At 39.4% G+C, this 16237-nt stretch overlaps 2 protein-coding genes across 2 annotated transcripts; one reads left to right on the top strand and one right to left on the bottom strand.

Moving 5' to 3' along the window:
• The first annotated feature begins 143 nt into the window (after positions 1-143).
• On the top strand, positions 144-2039 carry LOC6035913 (mitochondrial tRNA-specific 2-thiouridylase 1). The gene is made up of 2 exons (XM_038253592.1): positions 144-322; positions 960-2039. The coding sequence occupies exons 1-2, from the start codon at positions 247-249 to the stop codon at positions 2012-2014; spliced, it is 1131 nt and encodes a 376-aa protein (XP_038109520.1). The 5' UTR covers positions 144-246; the 3' UTR covers positions 2015-2039.
• Positions 2040-2046: 7 nt separating this feature from the next.
• LOC6035912 (transmembrane protein 165) lies at positions 2047-13798 on the bottom strand. Its single transcript, XM_038253591.1, has 5 exons — positions 13184-13798; positions 12252-12665; positions 10844-11341; positions 2764-3052; positions 2047-2702 (listed from the first exon to the last, which is right to left on the bottom strand). Exons 1-5 carry the CDS (start codon positions 13355-13357, stop codon positions 2614-2616), a joined length of 1464 nt encoding a protein of 487 aa, XP_038109519.1. The 5' UTR covers positions 13358-13798; the 3' UTR covers positions 2047-2613.
• Between the last annotated feature and the right edge of the window lie 2439 nt (positions 13799-16237).

The following is a 16237-nucleotide window of genomic DNA, read 5'->3' as shown; positions in this document are numbered from 1 at the left end:
ATCTGATCGCGCGCGCAATTTTGAAAGATTCAAACGTCAACGCGTGGTAACATGCGTTACTTGCGCTACGATTTGTCATAACGGTGGCAGTTGACCTAATCGAAAGTACCGTTTTTTGTTTACTCTCCTCACGCTTGACAGCTGTTTACTGTTGTGTAACAGTAGTTTGTGTACTCTCTGTAGCAGGATCGTTGTGATTGCGGTTGTATTCAAAATCCATGAATGGGTTTTACACCAGAATGAAAAATGTTTCGAAGGGTCGTGGTGGGTGTTTCCGGCGGTGTCGATAGTGCCGTTACGGCGTATTTGCTGAAGCGGAAAGGTTTGTGTAAAATTTAATTGTAATGTGAATGCAAATAATACATTAAAGAATATTGTGAAATAATTAAAGACTTCAGTATAAATTTCTAAAAGAACTAAATAACATTTCGAACTTTTTCTGGGAAAAATGTTTAAAATGGTAGTAGAGATAATGCCTTCAGGATGACCTAGACCAACCTGGAACAACTTGATAACCTAACTTGATAATTTTTTAATATATATAAAATTAGAATAAAAGTTTAGTTTTTAACAATTTGGAACTCTTTTGAGATATGTTGGACCCTCCAAAGTGTCCTGCAATTAAAAATCTTGGAATCTTCAATCGCAGAATTATGATTTTACTAGGATGTCAACACATTTTCATGTTTAGTGGGTCTCTTCGGCATCAATTGTTGACTATTTGAAATTGCTGAAATCTTTGAAAAACTTTCGACATGTTCTGGAAACTCCAGAGTGTTCTGGAATACAGATCTTGAAGTCTATTGACGTAATAACACGGCTTAACCAATATTTTGATTTTGGTTCACTTTATTAAATTTGCCATTTTAAAAAACTTTATTTTAAGACATAAAAACATTTTGAAAACATCATTGATTCAATAAAATTTATTCACCCTTTTAAAAAAAAATCCCACGCAGGTTTCGACGTTCGCGCCGCCTTCATGAAAAACTGGGACCTCATCGACGAGAACGGGTACTGTTCCGGCGAACAGGACTGGCTAGACGCGCAGAAGCTGTGCCGCCAGCTGGACATTCCCCTGGAGCAGGTCAACTTTGTCAAGGACTACTGGCTGGAGGTGTTTGGGAGCTTCCTGAAAGACTACAGCGCCGGGATAACGCCAAACCCGGACATACTGTGCAACCGACACATCAAGTTCAATCTGTTTTACAAGCACGCTCGCGAACGGATGGGCGCGGACGCGATCGCCACGGGTCACTATTGCCGAAGCAGCTTTGGGCCGTTTTTGGAGAATTACACCGAGCAGGACAGAGTACGACTGCTGACCGGCGTGGACGAGATCAAAGACCAGACGTTCTTTTTGTCCCAGATTGGGACGGAAGCGCTGCGTCGCACCATGTTCCCGATCGGTGGGATGATGAAGCGCGAGGTTAAGGCGTTGGCTGCGGAGGTTGGGCTGGAAGCGTTTGCGAAGAAGAAGGAGAGTATGGGCATTTGCTTTGTGGGGAAGCGGAGCTTCCAGGACTTTATCGGCGAGTACATCGAGAGTAAACCGGGTGGGTTTGTGGACTTTGAGACGGGACGGGTCGTGGGCGAGCACAAGGGACTGCACCACTGGACGGTTGGCCAGAAGGCCAAGATTGGAGGGTGCTTGAAGCCGTATTTTGTGTTTCGGAAGGATGTTGAAAGGAATGTTATCTATCTGGTGGCTGGAACGGATCATCCGCTGCTGCGGACGGACATGGTCTTCGCCGAGGATCCTGTTTGGTTGAATCGGCCGGACGATTGGGTGCGGGGAGGGGTTTTGAGGTGCCAGTTTAGATTTCAGCACACGAAGCCGTTGGTGGGCTGTAGCGTTATTGAAACGGACGGCCACAAAGTTTTTGTAAAGTTGGATGAACCCTTGAGGGCGATCACCCCCGGCCAGTATGCTGTTTTCTATCGAAATGAAGAGTGCTTTGGAAGTGCAAGAATTACGAAACCTGGTCCGTCCATGGTTTACAGCGATCGGTAGCATTTGAAATAAAGTCAAACTTAAACAAAAAATCAAATTTACCAATTATTTCTATATTTCACAATTTTATATCTTACATTCTGTTTCTAAGCACACAATCTTCAAAGAGCATTCAACTTGTTGGACTTCAAGACAAGAAACCGGCAATGATAAGTTTCCTTTCTTCGTTTCCTAACAGAGCTGTTCAAAAAATGGTCGAATTTCAGTCAGAATTGCTACTCAATTGTTTGTCCAAAAAACCTAAAAAACACGATTGATTCTAACTTTACTTTCCTTAAAATTCTGAACAACAGTTTCTACGAAGAAGCGGTTTACAAAAATGCGTGATTTACTCTAGCTTCTTGCTTCAAACTACGTCCCTGCTTTTATTTTATTTTTGACCAAAACTGAGGCTCTTTGAGTCAGTTCAGTCAAACACTTCTACCCTCCAAATCAAACAACTCCAATCAATTTGTGTGTGTGTTTTCAATAAGGTTCATTAAACTACGGCAACAAATGGATGGGTGGTAAACTATGCTTGAATAAAGGCGCGCGCCAAGATGAGGCATGGTACAGTGGAACGTTTTCTTCTTCAATAATCCAGGGGGGGAGGTCAAACCTTACGGAACGTTAACTGGTTCCTCTTCGGGGCTGAAAAACAGCGCACTCACGGCAAACAGTAGGAACACGACGCCACCGATGAGGGTCACTAAAATAAAACCATATTTTAAGTCAGCAAGTTTCAAAAACCAATTAAATATCCAACTCACCAGTCCTCACGGAGATCTTCTGCGCAATCATGCGCCCGCCGATGACGGCCAGCCCGGTGCAGATGGCGTGCCCAATCACACCGCCAATGATGACGCCGTACACGTTCTCACGGGCCGCCAGAATGATGGTGGTCAGCTGGGACCGGTCGCCCCACTCGGCGAGGAACGTCATCGTGAACGCCTGCATCAGGATTCGCAGCAGCAGGTTCCACGCGCTTCGTTGGTTTTTCTTGCGGATGATGCCCGTTTCGGCGTCCTGGATCAACGTGGCCGACGCTTCCTTTTCCATCTGCGGATGCAGTGGGAAGAAGAAAAAAACACAGTTTCGAACATTTAGTTAGAGCAGGCCGTTCAATTCGCTTGGGTTAGGCACGGATTGGCTCTACAGAAGGCTTGCGCGGATTAAACAAAACAAAACTTGTACAAAAGCACGTGGCAACTAAAAAGCAAACTTAAGTTGAACTAAACATTTGAAAAAGCACATGAAATAATAAAAAATTAAACTGAGGAAGGAGTTTAAATAGCGGCACCGGAAGTGTTTCAGCTGTTAATGTGAAGGAAGTGTGTGTCTGTGGTACGCGTGAGTGCATTGTGGTAGAGAATATAGCATAATAAAACATAAAACAAACAAAAAACAAATTAAGGTTTATTTTAAACATTTATATGCGAATCTTTTTTATTTTTTTGTTAATATAAAAACTTATGAAGTAACAATATGTTGATCCCCTTTTTAGGATACAAATAAACAGTTCAAAAAATTTCAATAATTAAACAAATTTCACACGTTTCAATCGTCAAAACTTTCATCAAACATTTTTGGAAATATTTAAAAAAACATTCAAGTTTGACTTAGGTAAAATTCTGTAATAGTTGCAAAAATATAAGTTTTCTTTATTAATTTGCAAATCATGATGACCCTTCTATGAATTGGTCCTCAAACTTTCATTGCACTTCCTTCGGGATTCGAACTCATTACAGTTAGATGACGAATCCGGTTGACTACCAACTGATTTAATCAAACAAAATGTGGAAATCGCAGGATCAAGTTTGTTGCAAATATTTTACAAAGCTTTCGTCGATCAACCCACCCCTCCCCTATTATTAAAAATTGGCTCGAAAAACCAGAAGCAAAAATATATTTTCAAAAACTTCAAAACTTAACTTACTTAAGTAAAATCAGCTGAAATTTATGAAATTATGTTTGTTTTGTGAGCATGTTTGGGTTTATTAAAAATAATTTGAATTTTAGTGAATTGATTTTTCATTAGCCACACTTAACTTATAGATAAAATTACGCCTTTAGATAAATTGTTCAATTGTAATTTCACCATTTTCGAAATATAAAAACAATTTTTTATTATTATTTTTTTAAACACAAATACATTCAGCTTAAAACTTTTTATTAAATGCCTGAAACAATAAAATCGGGATTGCCACAAAAGGCGATAACTCAAAAGGCGAAATCTCGAAAGGCGAAAATTCAAAAGGCGAAAAAGTAGACCCACCACGCTAGGCGAAATAGCACAAAAGGCGAAATGGCTCAAATGGCGAAAAAGTATTATTTGATTAGGATTCCTCCTTTCTTTCAGACAATGAAGTACGAAGTGTAAACAAAAAATTCATCTTGCTCGTTCGAGGATGGATTGTTTGTTTACACATCTACACTGAAATAAAAAAAAGTACGACATTGCTATTAGGGCCTTTGGTCCCATTTTAACGCGTGTAATGAAATGCCGTAAGAGCAATGTCGTACCGCCCCTTTCCAATGTGTTCCAGTTATTAAGTAATAAAAAAAACCCAATTACTAAATGAGGAAAGGAGCCAAAATTCCTAGAATTTAGGAATTTGGTACTTTTTTTTTATTTCAGTGTAGAGTATTTTTAAAAGGTTCTATAAGCTATTGGCTTTCATAGGTTTATTATGTTTATAATCGGATTGATAATTGGATGTAGACATTTAAAAATGCTCTAGACTTCGTATTTGAACTTTTACTTGGTTTGGTTGATCTATAGTTTTATTGTGTAATGTTTATGCATTTTTAATTCTGAATCTTGATCATTCGAGTATGGGCAACGAACACACGACCTCTGGAAGTCCAGTACGCTGCTAGTTGAAACCCCTACGGTCAGGATTTCGAGTGAGCACTTTGCTCTTTAAGGGAATCTGACTTTGACGTGCCAAATAGTAATCTAGAGGCTTTGTTTTGATCTAAAAAATTGTTGACAAATCTGTAATAGCTAATTTGAAAAAAGAACGGGAATATTTGAGGAAATGCTTTATAAAAAATACATTTAGCGAAAAAATACCCAAAGTACGCGACCCTCGGTGCACACGGCCACCTGGCGCGTACTTTGGGTATTTTTTCGCCAAATGTGGTTTTCGCCTTGTGTGGTTTTCGCCTTATGTGGTTTTCGCCTTTTGAAACATTTCGCCTAATGAATTTTCGCCTTTTGTGATTTCGCCTTTCGAGTCTTCGCCAAACGTAGGAGACTCAATAAAATCAACAATACCGACAAAAAACCCGATTTAATCCCACCAGGGGTGAGACAGAGCCTTTCTTACTAAAGAATATAACTTCTCTCAATTCACAACATCGACTTGATACAAAAAATCTTATGATGAAAGCAAGGTATTATTAATGATGTGTTTTCTAAAAGAAATTGAAAACACAATTTTCACCTATCGAATATTTTTAATCGTACAAATTCACACACACCGCGGTTTTGGTTTTCTAGTTTTGGTACGAGCCCAAAAACCGAACAAAGCAGGCGCAAAGCAAAACCGAGTTAACCGCACAGCCATTCAGCGTCTACGAAAGTGAGAGATTCAGAGATAGATATTTTTACAACCGCACCACTACACACTCAATCGCAATACCTTAGGTAGATAGCCATTGGCGTCGCGAGCATTGAAAACTTTGAAAACGATATAAAGCTTAGAAGCTTCGAAAGCTCCTATTGGAATCCAATGAACTCTGTTTAATAAAGCGACACGACAAATGAAGCCTACCTAAAGGCGATTTTAGGAGCAAACGGGAAACAAATTGATTGTACCCGGATGAATGTCCTATGTCAAAAAAGTTTGTGCATAAACATTGGACAGTTATGCAAAAACGGACAGAGCAAAAGAAACCGAAAAGCTACGATATCTTACATGTTGAAGGAAACATCGGTAGACAAGCTACTACGAACGAGTATAAGTCGAGCCGAAACATATGCGCCAGCATTCTCGCGCCAGTATTCGAAGCTCAACTTGACAACTTGTCGACTTGGCGACGAAGCGTCGAAAATCGATGCAGTGTGATTTTTTAGCGATTTTTCGTTTTAAAATTCATGCTGAATCGACATATTTACGAAGCTGGAAATGACGTCCTGGCTTAAAGTAAAACCTATACCTTTCTTTAGTAAGAAAGGCAAAAAGTAAATCGTTCTAAAATTGATCGGGATTGCCGATCGATGTCAAATTTGTTTCAGATGCTCACTCATGGTCTGTACTATGAATGTAGCAAGAAATTTCGAATAAAATCAGAAATGAAAAATGTTGGCGAAGGTCACCAGGTGGGCTTTACCTTTTTAGGCATTTTGTTTCTTATGGTAGGTCAATCAAACGGCTCTAACTCCAGAACCATATTATGAATCTGGATGAAAATTTGGGAGGTTGTAGAGCTCGAAAAATGCAATTTTTGAGATAAATAAAAGATATGAAAATGAAAAAATTGGACCATATTTTCATTTGGAAACTGTGTATTTTCTGGAAAAGTCTGGCCGCATCCGAAAACAGATGGATAATTCGAAATTTGCGCGGCAACTCGCCCGGGTTCAGCACACTAGCTTTCATCTGCATTTAGGAGAATCGAAATCAGATTTATGGGAGCTGAGAACGGCGCGACACAAAATTTTGCAAAATTTTACCACATACGAACATCACTCGACCTCCACGGAATTTATTTTCTCAAAATTCGAGGGTTCGAGATAGACGAGTTCTATCAAGGTGAATCGATAGAGCGTCGAAAATCGATGCAGTGTGATTTTTTAGCGATTTTTCGGTTTAAAATTCATGCTGAATCGACATATTTACGAAGCTGGAAATGACGTCCTGGCTTAAAGTAAAACCTATACCTTTCTTTAGTAAGAAAGGCAAAAACGTTATTTTGTGGATTCTATTATTTTGAATTGACATTTTTTTAAATTTATTTAATTAAATTAACGTTATTTATTCTTTTAAAAACCTTTTTTTTTGTAAATTTGGCCCCCAAGCTTATTTTAGCTTCAAATTTGGCTCGACCTCCAAAAACTTTGAGCACCCCTGAATATGTATGTAAAAAATATCTATTTCTGACTCTTTTGGTAAAAATAGAAACTATATAAATATGTTTTTATTGAAAAGACCTTTCCAACGAGTTCAGAAGATCAAGCAAGTTATTTATGCACTTTTCGGATGCCGAATTTCAGATATTTTGATGAAAACATTTTTCGGTTCTATAATTGGACCTGTCGTTTGATAGGTAATCAAAAGACCTTACATAAGTGCCCTGATTTATGAAGATCTGACTACCCAATCTGATAGTATGCAGGGTTGTTATGGGAAAGTTGAAAAAAAAATCCGCGCCAGATCCGCGCCGACCCAAAGCCTAATCCGCGCGAAATTTGCCCCATATAAAATAATAAATGCGCGCAAACATAGAAGAGAGTAACATATTGACTCATTTTTTTAAACGAAAAAAAAAAAATAACTCAGAAAGCATTTGGATCAGTACCGTTAATCAGTTGTGAATTCAAATCCCACCTGCACCAAGTGGAACTTTTTTCGCCATTTCTGAAAGATTACTAGCAGTTGTTGTAACACTTTAAATATCGTTGCTTTGAAAACAAATTCAAAAAAAAAATAAATTCAAAAATTTAAAAATTTAAAAACCATAAAACAAAAAAATAGCAAAATTTTAAAATCTATTGATTTTGTACTTGATAATTCTCGCCAAAATTTTACTCCGGAAAATCTTAACACGAAATTTCTATTATTTTCTTCTCTAAATTTCTCTAAACTAAAATATGACTCCGAAAATGATCCGAACTAAGAAAATGGTAAAAATTGAGGTATTTAATAATTTAATAAAACAATAATTTAATATTTCAGTTATTTCATAATTTAATAATTTAATAATTAAATAATTATATAATTAAATAATTAAATAATTAAATAATTAAATAATTAAATAATTAAATAATTAAATAATTAAATAATTAAATAATGAAATAATTAAATAATTAAATAATTTAATAATTAAATAATTAAATAATTTAATAATTTCATGATTTAATAATTTAATAATTTAATAATTTAATAATTTCATAATTTAATAATTTAATAATTTAATATTTTAATAATTTATTAATTTAATAATTTAATATTTTAATAATTTATTAGTTATTTATTAGTTATTTATTATTTATTTATCTTTATTAATGAGCTAACAGCCGAAGGCTGGTTCAGCTAGGAATTTATTAGTTTAATAATATAATAATTTAATAATTTAAGAACTTTCTTTAAAAAATAAGAATTTAAGAATTAAAAAAAAATCCATGTTATTTTTGTAATTTTTCAATGTGAGAATTCATATAACTTTTTGCGTTTTTGAGTTTGCAAGTTTTGGCAAATTATGAATTCTAATTTTTTTTAAATTGAATATGTAAATTTTGAAATTTTCAATTTTAGACGGAAATTTTAGCAGATTGCTAAGTGGATTTCGTCATGTTTTGATAATTGGGAGTAGAACCTATTCTTCCTGGATCAGAGTGGCAACAGAATCTTCCAATTTTTAATAAACCACAAATTTCAAAGTTTAAATTTTAGGTTGAAAAAAATTAAAAATTCTAAAAAGATCTAAAGCTTTTTGAAATTCTGTAATTTTTCGAATTTTGTAATTTTGAAATAGTATTTATTGTTTGCTATATGCCTTGGAACCTTTGAAAGCCTGTACCGATCTAAAAAAAAAAATCTAAGGGTTTAATCTAGTCCGGAACATACCCTAAGAATCATTTATGTACATCCTTATGTTTATATCTTTGGAAAAAGTTTAAACTATGAGTCAGAAGATAAAAATTAAATGTATCATGTGAATAATTATAGAAAAATATTATTTAAACCAGGTCAGCAAATGTTAAAAAAAATGAGTTGTAAAGTTATGTCAAAAAAATTAGAAATTGATGTTTTTGCACTCGACGAAAAAGATTGAATTCATTTAATTGCTTATAATATTTTCCTTTGTAACTTGAAAGAAATTCTATCGTTCTCAATTATTTTATTTATCAAAATTGGTATCTGCGCGAATTTCGCTCCTGAATAAAATTAGCCTGCAAATCCGCGCCTGCCGTAACAACCCTGGGTATGAATAATGTGTCAAATTGATAGAACACTGAAAGGTCCGCCCTTTTGTGTCTATTTTGGATAGCATTACCCTTTAAATGCGAGGAAGGCACCAACCACCTTTGGGTGGATAAAGTAACGTTTTTCGGGGAATATTGGTCAGATACACTTTGGCGGGACCGGTGGCATTTTCGAGACGAGATTTGTCTGATCGCGCCTTCCGTCGGACCGGGAAGTAAATTTTGGCCCGGTCGTCTCCCTGGGACCTGTCTCGGTTGCGTCCAACTGCCTGGTATGCAGTTGGACTCACATTCCAACGGCCGTCAGTTCGAATCCCGAGGAGGATGGACCTTTCCAACGACCCCAAAATATTGAAGATCTGACAAGCCTATCAAAAGTTATAAGCACTTAAGTGTTATTTATAATCTTTTTTGAAACCGGATCATAGATATTTTGATAAAAATATTGTCCGAACCTACCATGGATAAGTTATCAAAAGACCTTGCCTATGGGTCAGAAATATTGAAGATCTCAAGAGTTTTTTTTTCTGAAAAGGTTCTATAAGCTATTGTGTTTTATATGTTGAAATATCTTATATAAGCCTAAGATAACATGTCTACAAAGTTTCATTGAAATCGGAAGTACACTCAATGCCCTCAAGGATGTTCCGAAGGTTGGCCATTTACCGAAATGTGATACATAGTTTGGGCAAGATTCAGAGTTTTCGATGGCGGGAATGAAAATAACATTTTGACGGATGTGGCCACAACCAAGAATGACCGAGAGTGATGATACGCCTGGGGGGTATTCAGGGAACCATGCAAGTTAAGGCAATACTGGTATCGAAACGCGGGTGGTTTTCGATACCGAGCATGAAAGTTGACATTTTGCTGAAAATGGCTACAACCGAAAATCGCAACAGGGATGATTTGACGAAAGGACATTTACGGAACATTGTAAGTTCAAGCATCGCGGGTATTGAATGATTTTCGCTACTGAGTATTAAAGAAAATACATTACGACATAATTTTGTAAAACCAACGCCAAAGCGTTCTGGTCATGTCTGTAACATAAGCAATATTTCGTAGTTGGTGTGAAGGTGGGCGGTTCTTCGCTGCTGCAAACAAGTGAGAAATGCACGTCCTAATATTTTTGTACTGCACCAATCTTCGACTTTAATTGATGTCGAAGCAGTTTAGGATGATGCATGATTTTTTTTATAACATTTCTGCATAGTGTGCTGTGTAGGTGTTTACTAAAAGGTCCCAAGGAAGAACGGATTAATTCACAGACATTAACCCTTAAAGGTTGCACTATGAAAGGATATTATTTGATCGATGTAGCCTAAATGAGGACAAGATAAAAATGAATTCGTGCACAGTAAAAAGGGGTGAGAGAAAGAGCAATAAGCTGCAAATGCCAATAGAAATAGACAATTCCAATGTGTGTAGATCTATGAATGGTGTGTGTAAGAAGTGTCAATGCTTGAGGGGGACATGGTGGAGAACAAAAACAAAACAAAAATGATTCACTGCTGGGTGGGTGGAGTGGAGATAGAATCGAATGAAACATAAGAAAGGCGAACGCAACAACCAAAAATTCACACCGCGCGGGTTAGAAAAGAAGGAAGAACACATGTGGCTTGTGGTTGGTTGGTGTTTGGTGGTTGTCTACATCTAACTCTAGCTTTCGCTGAGCGCATTTAGTCTTCGCTAACCCGTTTGCTTGCGCCGTTCGAACCGGCCTCCGAGACGTCGTTCGCGCATCCTCCTTCGCCCGTGGTGATGGTTCCGTTGGCGGTGGCGCCCGCACCGACCGCTCCTCCGGCCACCCCAGACCGTGCCCGGGCCTGCTGTTGATCCATGACGATGGCGTTGAGACTTTTGGACGACGCATGCTTACTTCTAGTTAAACTATTAATACTTCTACTATCACTGAGATGATGACTAGCGAGATGGTGATGATTCGAGGAGCCGGCAGCGGCCGCGGCCGTGTGGTGGTTGAGCGCGGATGCCGATGCGGACATGCGAACGGTGGGTTGGTGGTGGGCCAGTTCGGTGGCCCCGTTCGAGACGAGCGAGTGGATCGATCCGTTGAGGGCGCTTCCGCCGCCGTTGGGTCCCATTGGGGAGGTGGTACCACCGCTGCCGAGGTGCTCGTTCAGCGGAACCAGTTCCACCGTTTCTTTGCGGCTTCCGTTGAGCGAGCGCATCAGCTGAACGACGACGCGTGGAGAAAACGAGTTCAGAGTGGTGTGGGAGGTGCGCGGAAGAACAGGTAAAAATAAAGTTTAACTTTGGTCATTTTGGCTGCTAGTGAGCTTTGGGGTGTGCTGAAGGATTCTTGGAACTGGGACGGAACTTATACGGGACAGAGGCTTTGAAGAACTGAATTTAAATAATTAGTAAAACAGGAAGACGAACCCAAATCCTAGAAAATGTCTTCAGACTGAAAGCAACAAATGAGGAAAACACAATTACAAAACATTTACCCAATTAGTTACAAAAACATTAACTTGATGACGAAACCATTTTATACACGATTTACAACTTTCATCAAATTGCTTCAAACATATCAAAGTCGGATTGACCAGCGCAGATTCTGTCCACGCGTGCCACCATTCTCGTCACTCTCATCGGCATTAGGCACTACAGCAACACAGTTAATTGTTCGATAACAGTTCGTCGATGATTCCCTCCTTTCCTCCACCGATTTTGCGCTACTTTACTATCTCACGTAGCGCGCGATTATATCAATGAAACACGAAATGTGATAGATTGGGCTGCAACACTTTATCAGCAACACGCTCTTATTTTTGGGACGCGCTTGACTCATCGTGGAATCATTTTAGAGACCCTTTTTTGCTGTTGCTTAGAAGGTACAATTTTGAAAAAAGGGACAGAAAGGGCACACAAAGCAACGGAAGTTAGAAAGAAAATATACAAAACAGGAAGAAGTCAAAAAATAAATCATTTAGCAAAACATAAAAGAAAATTTGGTTAGTCACAACGGAACGGAACAAAAGGAACCAGTCCTTAAAAGATAACGGGATGTCGGAGAGAGAGAGAAATAGGGGAAGGGAAGACGCAAGCAAAAAAGAAAACCAGAGTACAAAAAGGCCCTACCTCGTCCTCGCGTTTCCGCAGATCCGACTGCACCTCCTCCAGCTCTTCGGCCGCTTCCGTCGCCGACATGTAGTAGCCCTCCTTGAGCATCTTCAGCCCAAACAGGGCAAACAGCGCCGTCGAGATGTAGTACGTGTAAACGCGCGGAATGATGGTGGCGGCCATGCCGAACACCGCCGACAGCACTGTCATCAGGGCCAGGGCGGCGATCGCACCGGCAAACACCGTCAGCCGGGGATGCCGCATGGCCATGATCGCCGCGATGAAGAACGTCTTGTCGCCCAGCTCGGACACGATAATCACCGAGAAGGACGCGATGAAGGCGTGCATGAAGCCCACGTCCGACGAGAGGAGGCCGCCGCCGGCGGAGGACTTTTTCTCGCCCGGACTTCCACTGCTTTCGACGTTGGGGTTCTGGAAAGGAGCAATCGAGTGGAAACGGAGATCGTTAGAAAAAACATAGATAAAGTTTGTCGTGCTAAAGGTTAGTTTTGTGGTCTCTGATCTCAAATTCCAGATCCGTCCTCAAAAGGTTTAGGAAATCCATGGCGCATTGGTTGTTTTGAAAATGTAATCTAGATTTCAAAGATTTGTTTGATGTCGTATGCTCCCGCAGTCAAAGAATAATCTTTTCAATACAAAATCTGCTATCTCTGTTGGTCGACTAAGCAAGTACTCAAGAGAGTGCTTGTTTCCAAAGCAGTAATTTGTACTGATTTGTGCTGCTTTCATACCCGCAACACACTCATCACAATATCAAACAGAAGAGCTCTAACTCCTGTTCTGTTTGCCCATTGCTGCGTTCGTGACGCCAGCAGAAGCTTTATCTCAGGGGCATTGTCGTTCATTGTCGCCTGCCTGATGTCAACTACACCCTCTCCCCAATCTGCCGGAAGACCTTCATGTGAGGTGATAGTGGGCAACACACTTACGCTCAACTCCGTCACCATCGAGATGTCCTCCTCGGGCATCTTGTTCGCGCCGACCCCGGCCGTATCCAGCAGGCACAGAAGCATCAGGTAGAACACGCAAAAGTACGAGCAGCTGACCGCCGCCTGGACAATGTTCCGCAGCAAAAACTTGTTCATAATACTTTTGCCGGACATGATGACTTTTTTTGATTTATTGCTATATTTATTAACTTTATGTAACTAAACCGATCAATATCACAATTAGTGGGGGTGACTGCTTTACAAAAACACTGTCGTCGTGGGGGCTTTTGTTGCCAACAGCCCTTCTCCAGCCCAGTTGCACTTGCTCAAGGTGAAGGTGGTGGTTCGTCACTGGCTCAATCTTTGTATTCCGGAGGAGCCTCCTCCAAGTTTAGAACGATGACGCGAAACAAACGCACTATGTACACAAAACGACGGGTCGAATCTCTGTGGTGCTCGGAACTCCGGATTCCCGGCAACAACCGCGGCGGTCGACGTGTGGCAAGCGAATATTAAAAGTGCCTAATTTGCAGAAAAGTTTCTTGCTCCGTGTTCTGCACCAAGGCAAAAGTTGAAAAATGACGACGACGACAACATTCGCGCGATGACGTTTATCGATGCTCTGTTGACAGTTTCGGGTTACGGAGGGGGGTTTGTGGATTAGGTCAACTGCAGGCGTTACAGCGCGTTACAAAAATAGGTCACAAAGTGACTGAAAATAGGGTTTTTCCTCAAATTTTCTGATTGTTTACACCCTTACCAAAAATCATGATTTTCTGAGTTCAATATACCACTTTTCATACGATTTTTTGAGTTCAGGTACTACAATAATAAAAATGGTTATAAGGGTTGAACTCGATAAATCATATGAATAAAACATGATTTTCGGTGAGGGTGTACTGAGAAATTTAACGCACCGATCGGAATTTTTCAACCAGATTTTCATAAACCATCAGACTGATCGGTGCGTTACATTTCTCAGATTGTTTCTAGTCCCAACAGGCATGCCAGATTTTGAAGATTTTCGGGCACATCACAAAAACGCAACTTGATGGCAAAATAATATTTTACAAATCTGTCTTTGACAAAAGAAGCAAAACAATGTTATCTTTTTCATGAGTAATTCATTTAATTAAAAACCATCGAACAATACGTTTGAGCATTGAGCCTGTGCTCGAAAATCTTCAAATGTGGCTTCCCTGAGTCCCAATGTAAAATCTATGATTTTTAGTTCGAATACGAATAAATCGTAAAAGTAAGTTTTTTTATGTTTTTCCACGTAATTTTGCCTTGATTTTACCCGCTGAAGGCTAGTACGCTGATCGGAAGGAAAGGGGTCAAGAAATGGCTTTACGAACAGCAGAACAAAGGAGAGGGAGCGATTTCTTGGGGCTTTTCTTCTCCCTCTCTGGCTTGCTTAAGCTGCCGCTGCTGCCCATTTGATTTTTTTCTTGACCGGTTCCTTCCGAAGTGCGTATACCGCTTGAATCTGAATCTGCTCTCACAATTTAGCCAAAGTAGCAAATAATCGATTTGAGGTCATATTTTGAGCTTTATGTAAAGTTATCGTATTATTAATAATTTCGAGAAAAATTAGAATCCTGCGCTTCAATTAATCGCCGCAGAAAGATACCGTCGCAATGTAAAAACCTATCCAGATTTTTAAGCGAAAATGGCGTTCGAATGATGAACGCCCGAAATGTCAAAATCACGCAGTGGTGCCAACATTACGAAGAAAGTGTGCCATGTATGACATCCACATTTTATTTTCTAATGTTGGTGCTACTGCGCGATTTTGACATATGGGACGTTCACCATTCGAACGCCATCTTCGCATAAAAACCTGGATAGAGAAGGCATGAGAGTAGGCTTGGACAAAAAAAAATAAAACATGTTGATTGTCAATCTGAAAAAATCGTAGGAATGTTTGTTGCTGGCTTTCGATTGCTTGTAGATTTAAGCTGACTGATGTTCGGTGACGGAATCTGCGGTTCTGCAACCTTCGCGGCCGGCTCGGTGGTATCCGTACCTGTGCTGGAATCTGCGACCTTCGCAATAAGCTGTACCGTACCGTCGAATCGAGGCACTGCAGGTGTTGTAGGCTTCGTCGGGCAAAAAAAAATTTAAAAAAAAAACGAAAAACCATTTTTTGACACTTTTTTTAATAGGGTCCTAAAGCCTGATAAGGCTTACTAGGCCCAGTGAAAAAAATATAATTTTACCCAAAAATGACAAACTTCCCAAACAAAGCTCGAGCTGTCACAGCAGTGCGAAGTATGTTGGCTGACATATCGGGCGGTCATTAAAAAAAACAGCTAGAAGTCGCTTGACAAAAAAAAAATGCTAGAAAGAGATAGGCAAGCTGATGCAAACAAACGTCCAGCTGTAATGTAAACATACTTTGAATGTGTTGGTAAATTTCTTACTAGAATAAATAGGGCTTTCTAGCTTTTTAAGGCTAGTACGCAAATCGGAAGGAAAGGGGTCAAGAAACAGCTTTACGAACCGTTTATGTGCAGAAGAACTCTGAAAAAATCTATATGCAAAACAAATAGCATCAATCATGATATTTATTTCAGTGTAGGACTAGGTGTAGGACCTTTTCTGTCAAGAAGGACCGCAAGGTTTTTTTTTTTCAAAATGGAGCACCCGCAGTCGAGCAGTTTTTGACAGTTCGCTCCATAAGAAATACATACACACAAAGAAAAAATACTCATAATTTAAAAAGATCGTTCGTTGGATTAAAAGTTCGCGTTGGTGAATATTCGTAGAAAGTTCAAACTTTTTAATCTCTAACGCCACCAAACACCCAAGCTTTATTCTTACCCATTTCGGTCGTGAAACAGCTGCAGGTCCTGCAGGAAGCTGCAGCCATGGCCTTATCCTTTTGAAAACCAACTTTCCCCTAATCTCCCAACCTTGTTCCGCACCCGCACCCGAGCCCGCACCATCCTCTTTCGATGGTTTCCGCGTCCAAGTCCTGGCACCGGAATCACCAAAACGTTTGTTTACATTCTGGTTACACGAGAACGACAAAATGAAAGAAATTTTACA

This window comes from Culex quinquefasciatus, chromosome 2, assembly GCF_015732765.1.
Source record: "Culex quinquefasciatus strain JHB chromosome 2, VPISU_Cqui_1.0_pri_paternal, whole genome shotgun sequence".
NCBI lineage: Eukaryota > Metazoa > Arthropoda > Insecta > Diptera > Culicidae > Culex > Culex quinquefasciatus.
The sequence above is the reverse complement of the archived record's forward strand: the minus strand, read 5'-3'. Positions and strand labels throughout refer to the sequence as shown.

What these genes read in the sequence shown, in the direction of transcription:
- LOC6035913 (XM_038253592.1), top strand. Translation starts at nt 247, where the DNA reads ATGTTTCGAAGGGTCGTGGTGGGTGTTTCCGGCGGTGTCGATAGTGCC. An exon ending in GTATTTGCTGAAGCGGAAAG is followed by an intron (nt 323 to 959) that starts GTTTGTGTAAAA and finishes AATCCCACGCAG; the next exon opens with GTTTCGACGTTCGCGCCGCC.
- LOC6035912 (XM_038253591.1), bottom strand. Translation starts at nt 13,357, where the DNA reads ATGTCCGGCAAAAGTATTATGAACAAGTTTTTGCTGCGGAACATTGTC. An exon ending in TGCGGAAACGCGAGGACGAG is followed by an intron (nt 11,342 to 12,251) that starts GTAGGGCCTTTT and finishes GTCGTCGTTCAG; the next exon opens with CTGATGCGCTCGCTCAACGG. An exon ending in CGAACGGCGCAAGCAAACGG is followed by an intron (nt 3,053 to 10,843) that starts GTTAGCGAAGAC and finishes CTGCATCCGCAG; the next exon opens with ATGGAAAAGGAAGCGTCGGC.